This window comes from Nestor notabilis, unplaced genomic scaffold, assembly GCF_000696875.1.
Source record: "Nestor notabilis isolate BGI_N333 unplaced genomic scaffold, ASM69687v1 scaffold13515, whole genome shotgun sequence".
In the NCBI taxonomy this organism is placed as follows: domain Eukaryota; kingdom Metazoa; phylum Chordata; class Aves; order Psittaciformes; family Psittacidae; genus Nestor; species Nestor notabilis.
Window position 1 is genome coordinate 8,068 of NW_009928032.1, and position 6,285 is coordinate 14,352.

General features: G+C 58.4%; 1 protein-coding gene across 1 annotated transcript in view; it reads right to left on the reverse strand.

The window, feature by feature from the left end:
• Nucleotides 1-6,285, reverse strand: part of LOC104405590 (unconventional myosin-If-like) — a gene marked incomplete at its 3' end in the record, with an annotated part of 14,395 nt that overhangs the window by 8,064 nt on the left and 46 nt on the right. Inside the window, 3 exon segments of the mRNA XM_010014337.1 lie at nt 382-476; nt 891-980; nt 2,672-2,809. Coding sequence (XP_010012639.1) covers nt 382-476; nt 891-980; nt 2,672-2,809 — 323 coding nt within the window.

Sequence of the window (6,285 nt, forward strand, 5' to 3'; positions counted from 1 at the left end):
CTGGCCGTACTGACCCTTGTCCAAAGCCCCTCTCCAGGTTTCCTGGAGCCCCTTTAGGCACTGGAGCTGCTCTAAGGTGTCCCCCCTTCAGAAGTCGTCTCTTCTCCAGCTGCCCCATCCCAGCTCTCTCAGCCTGGCTCCAGAGCAGAGCTGCTCCAGCCCTCGCAGCAGCTCCAGGGCCTCCTCTGGATGCTGGGGTCCCCCCAGGCACCTCCATGCACTGGGTTCCCTAGGCGTCAGCATCAGCTGCCTCTTGCTGCTGCCCAACTGCTGTATTTAGCTGGGATGCCCCCAGCATGGTGGGAGAAAGTGGTGGTGTGGACATCACCAGTCGCAGGGCAGTGGCACAGGGTCCCTGGTCGTGCCTCACATATCCCCTACCTGATGATGACACACTGGTTCTCCCCATCGATCAGCATGTTGCGGTACATGTTATCGGTCAGGGCGTAGATGTGGGGGGGATTTTCATACTGAGCCTAAAAGGGGGACAAGGACAGCAAGCAAAGAGCCATCAGCTCCTCTCCCTGAGCCCCCTCAGCTCTGCTTATGCACTGCACAGGGCAGTGGCACACAGCAGGGATGGGCAATTACTCTCTTGCCACCAACATGAGCTAATCAGCATTGTGTCAGATGTATTTTCAACTCTCCCCTCCTCCTTGTTGTGGCAGAGCCAGTCTCTCAGGCTGGATTTTACCATGTTTGGGTTCCTTTGGTGTGTATTTATGAGCTGAATGTCCCAGGAATGTGCTTTTGCTCCCAAGTCTCATTACTGTCTCTGCATCAATGTGTTTGGGGACACTCACCCCTGGGAGGGATGGGGACACTTATAGGACACCAAATTAAACCCAATGAATCCCTGGTCAACCCCCCATGGCACAGAGCCGCCTCACCGCGCCCTGGTACATCTCCACCTCCCGCTCTGTGAAGTATGGCATCTGCTTGAAGGGGTTGACGGAGATGAGCACTGGCCCGATGTAGGTCTGGGTGGCAAGTTAAGGTCTCTACCTGCTTTCCCATGTCCCCCCTTCCTGCCCTGGAGTCAGCGGCAGTGAAAGCAATGTCAGGAAGGTGCTCGTGGGGTTCCTCATCCTGGGAGATGCACCAGGAATACCACACGAGGGTTTTCAGCTTGGGTGCAGGCAGAGCTGCTGCCATGACTTGGTGTTCTCCTGGCCACAGGGCCCTGGGTGTCCCCCGCAGTATGGTGGGCACAGGGTGCAGCAGGAGCATCCCCTCAGCTCCATGGTCTCTGGCTGAGGATCAGCTCCATAAGCGGCAGTTCCAGCATCCTGCAACATCCCAGAGTTCTCCCTCTGCTCGTGCTCTGTCTGTGGCTTTTGCTGTCTCTATTTTCCAACCAGGGAAACTGAGGCACAGAGAGGAAAGAAGCTGAAGGCTCCTGCCTTTCCCTGGCCTGCAGCTTCCCCCATTCACTGGGGTGTGGGCAGGGGCATGGAAAAGCTGGGAATCACTCCTGGAAACGACGCAGCAGCAGGATGGGGGGGCTGAGGTCAGGGACAGAGGGTGCCAGTGGGGTTACCCTGAGCCCTTGATGTCCTGTTTTCATCCCAGCTGACAGTGGGGCAGGGAAGAGCAGCCAAAAGGCAGGAGGAGATGGAAAATGCAGAAGCTCCAGCACTGAGTCAGGGCTAGACAGGGGCCCTGCACACAGCAGCACAGAGAAAAAGGAAGAAAGAGGCTACACTGGCCCCAAAGCCAACCCTGAAGCACAGTGAAAGCCCCAGTGCTGCCGAAGGGGCTGCGTCACCCCAGGATGGGACATGATCACCTTGTAAGGACAGGGCCATATCTTCAGGGAAACCACAGCCGCTCGCAGCGGCGTGGGCTCAGTCCCACCATTTCCTGCACCTTGTGGCAGGATCTTGTCTTCTTCCCCATCAAAGCAGCCCCAAGAAGCATAGGGTGAGCAAGGCAAAGGCTTAGCACCTCGGATCCAAGCATGGGGTTGGACCAGATGACCTCTTCCAACCCAAACATGAGTCTATGTTTCTAACACCTCCCTGTCTGCACCATGGACCCAAGACTCTCATGCATGGTGCTCAGCACCGTCAACTCTGTGATGGGACCCAGCGACTGCAAAAGCCTCTGGGCTGGGGGATGGCACAGTGAGGGCAACACTGGGCAAGGCGGGAGCTTGATGGTGTCCCATGTGGCCTGACACTGGTGGAGAGTTGGGGCTGGCACCTCCACCCTATGTCTGCAGGGATGCTCCCGACCCATCCAGGGTTTGCTGGGATTTGTGGTGGGTGTAGAGCAGCCAGGATGTGCTGTGGGCATTGGTGGGGTTGGGTGACAGCAACAGGGGTGATGGCCACAACTGCCCTTGGCAGACGCAGGAACAGTGTGCAGGAGCAGTGGGAGACAGCAGATGAGGGTCTTTGCTCAGTGCTCTTTGCTTAAGGGCTCTGTGGCCACAAACGAAGGACCGAAGTGGGTCCCAGGGCATGGCAGGATGGAGATTGTGGTTGCTGCAGTGTCTCTGCCAAGTGCAGCTCAGCTTGCGAATGGTGGCATTCCCCCAACTGATCCCAATCTTGTCCCAGCAGTCTGGGATAGGGTACATTGGGGTAGGTCCAGTTTAGCCCATGCCCTGGCAAAGCCTTGGAACACAGCCCTGCTGCTCCCTATCCCACTGCCCTGGGAAGGATACGAAGATGTAATCATCCATAAAACGCTTCTTGAGGTTCTCCACGATGGCCTCCTCGGAGATCTTGGAGAGCAGCACCATGTCGTCCACACCGCTCTGCTTCACGTTGTGGCTCTGCCAGTGGAAGCGCTCCTTGCTGCCCTGCGGGGAGAGGGTCACAGCGACCACACTGGGGCCATCACGGCTCCAGACCCGGGTCCAGCCCCAGCTCCCTTGGGTGAGGAACCTTCAGGTGGTGCAAAAAGGTGTTGTGGCCACGCTGGGAGCTTGCGAAGCTCCAAACCCCAGCGCTGCTGCGTCTGGGCTTGCCCCATCCCTCTGCCTCAGCCTGGGAGGAGCAGCCAGGGGGGCACTGCCAGCCTGAGGTGTTTGTAACATCACCCTGCTCGTAATGAGGGCAACAAAGGACTAACAAGCTGATGGGTCAACGGGGCAGCAGAAATAACCCAGAGATAGGCCAAAAGTGGCAGCCGGTGGATGTGTCCCCAGCACCGCGCATCCTCTGCACCCCCGTGTCCCCTTTGCACCAGGGCAGAGGAGCGACTGTGTCCCCGTCACCCTCTGCTCCCTGCCCAGGGAGGTGCCAGCACCCACTTTCCAGCCGCCCCCCGACTCCCCCAGCTCTGTCCGTGGGGCAGCAGGAAAACTGTAGGTTGCGATTTGAGCCCTTGTGGGGCTGAGCACAGCCCTGGGAGGGGAAGATTTCACCACGCAAAGAGAAACCAACTGAGGGCCCCTTGTCCTGCACGATGCAGAGGAACGTGCTGCAGCGCCGGGGAGGGGACACCGCATCTGGGCCTGCTCATGGCCCCTGCGGTTCTGCTTTCACCCCAGTGCTCCTGGCACCGATTTCACTTCTCCTCCGCGCCGCCTCCCCCAGCCTCTTTGATCGTTCCATTTCCCTTTTCTTCTCTTCCCCTTTTGCTTCATTTTCCTGCTCAAGATTTCAGGCCTCCAGAACCTGATGCTTTTGCACCCTCCGGCGAGGCCCTGCTTGTTGCAGCCCCTGCACCCACCCTCAGATGCACCATCGCGATGGGGCCACCATCCCAGAGCACTGAGGAGCTCAGCAGCATCATGCTGCTCCCCTCGGTACCTCCCTCCCCTCTGCACTGCTGGGTTTTGCAACCCAAATACCATCCATGCCCCCCAAAACCCCAAGTGCAACTCAAGCCCCATAGCTGGCGGAGGGGCTTTTGGCTTCATTGTCCCACGACCTTCCCCTAGGTCAACTCAGGGTGCCTAAACCATTTGGGGAGCTTCTTCTCTTCCTCCTGTTTGTTGCTTATGTGCCTTTTTCTTGCCTTTCCCTCCTCTTCCGCCCTCCATAGTAATAAGCCCCTAGAAAAGCCACCCAGGAAAGCACAGGAGGGCTCAGCACCCACTCCATGTCACTGTGCTGTCCCCCAGGAGCTGCTCAGCTTCACCCAACCTGGCCAAAACCTTGTGCTTCAGGAGGAGAGGAGCGGGTGAGGAGGAGCCCGTGGGGAGCCCCACACCTCGGTTCCCCATCCCCTGTCTCCATGACCCTGAGCCGTCTGGCACAGGCACCCCGTGGGGCTCCCACAGCTGGTTATGGCACCAAATTCAGGCAAATTTGAGCATTTCCTGTAGTGCAAGTTGGTGCTTTTGAGCTGACACTCAAGAGTTTCTCCTTCTACACTCAAATGGCTGCTCGGAGCTGCCAGCGGCCTTCGCGACACCTCCTCTTCCTCCCAGCCCAGGTTAGGTGCTTTCCTGGCTCTGCTGGGGCGCCTGGTGCAGCCCCACTGCAGGGAAAACACCGGATCACTTTAAATGAAGGCTTTGTCCCCAGTGCCTGCAGGGGTGTTTCTGCCCAGCATCACCCTGGCTTTCCTTGGCAGGTCTGGAGAGGTTGTTTTGTGGGGTCAGGGCTCACCCTGCTCCTCTTGTGGGGAGGATGCAGAGGAATGATGCTCCCTCAAAACCATGCTCATACCTCCAAGCCCAAGCTCAGCACCTCACGGGATGGGAGCAGGGGGATTTGCTTTCAGACGTTTGGGGCAGTGGTTCCTTGCTCCCCTCCTCTGTCCCAGGTGAAAGCGAGGGATGAGTCAGGGAGCAGCAGCTTGACAGCCACGGCTGTGGGGGTCCCCAGGGCAAGGGACTGATGGGTCCAAACACGCCCATGAGGCCATTTCACCCTCAATCCAAGCAGGGAGCAGCTTTGAGCAGCCCTTCATCTGTGCTTTCAGGAACAGTTTGCAGCCACATTGCACGAGGGACTTTGCTTTGCCATTGGTCCCATGCATGATGGGTACATGATCCCCATCAGGATCTCCAGCTGACGATGGGGACTGTCACCATCATAGCCACCAGCAGTGCCCTGTGCTGTGGATGCAGCCAGGGCTCAGGACAGGGCGGGGAGCAGCGCTGCAGCAGCAATTGCAAAACATCATATGTTTTTCTTCAAAGCTGAGGTCTGAGCCATCAAAAACACCCCGTGAGCCCCAGGTGGGGAGCGGATGCATCCCAAGGTGGCATCTTTGGTATTGAGATAGCACAAGCCCAGATACAGCCAACACCTTAAAACCACCGGAAGCCTTGAGAAGCGCGGGGTGTTGCGTTGGTGTCACAACCCCCAGCACCTAGAGACACGCAGGGTTTAGGGATGGGGCTGGCCCTGGAGCTGGGCCCTGGCAGGGGATGGGGCTGTGGCTGTGCAGACACAAAACACCTTCAGGTCTTGGGTGGTGGCAGGGGATGGGCAGTGTTTGCACCTTGTGGTGGACAGCATCTGAGCAGCCGCTCAGAGATGACAACCACAGCTGTGAGTGGAAGAAAGCTCTGTCTGAGCATGGCCACGTCCCCTTCCTGGCTGGGCAGAAATCTCTGGGGTCCTGGAGGGAGCAGAGCTGTGGGCTGAAGGACATGGCTGTGGCCACACTGTACAGACCCTTAATCCACGCCTGAGCATTGCCCTGATTTTGAAAGCTTTCACAGAATCACAGAATCCCATTGGAAGGGACCTCAGAGATCATCTGGTCCAAGCAAAGCGTGACCTAGACTTGTTGTCCCAGCACCCTGTCCTTTCATCTTCCAGCTCTCCCTGCTGCCCTTTCAGCAGCCCCATGTCCTACCCACAGCCCCTGCTCCGTGCATGTGCCAGAGTGCAAGGTCACTGATACCCAGAGGGTCCTTCCTGGCTTGAGCTGGCTGCCCCCATCACCCCATTGCACCCTGCCTACACCCTGCACCATGAGCGCTGAAACCAGAAGCACTGGAGGGAAGTTGAGCCAAGAGGAACACAAAGGTTCTCATGTGGGTACCACACTGGGACAGCAAAATCAAACCCACTTTGTGTCAGCCCAACCTCGCTGCCTCGTGTCCTCCACCCTGCTCGGACCCGGGGGCACCAACCCTGCACTCAGCACCCAGCACCATCCCCGGCTGCTGCCCAGCACCGTGCCCTGTGCCAGAGCCTCACCCAGCCCCAGCTCCATGTCCCCAAGCCTGGGCAGCACCATCCCCTCTCCAGCAGGGACTCTGGAAAAGCAGCAAAGGACCACAACAGGAGCAGGAGGGACGGGCAGCCCTGAGGTGGCAGGAAGGGAGGGTGACATCACCAAGGGTGCCCGAGGGAGACAGTGTGGGGG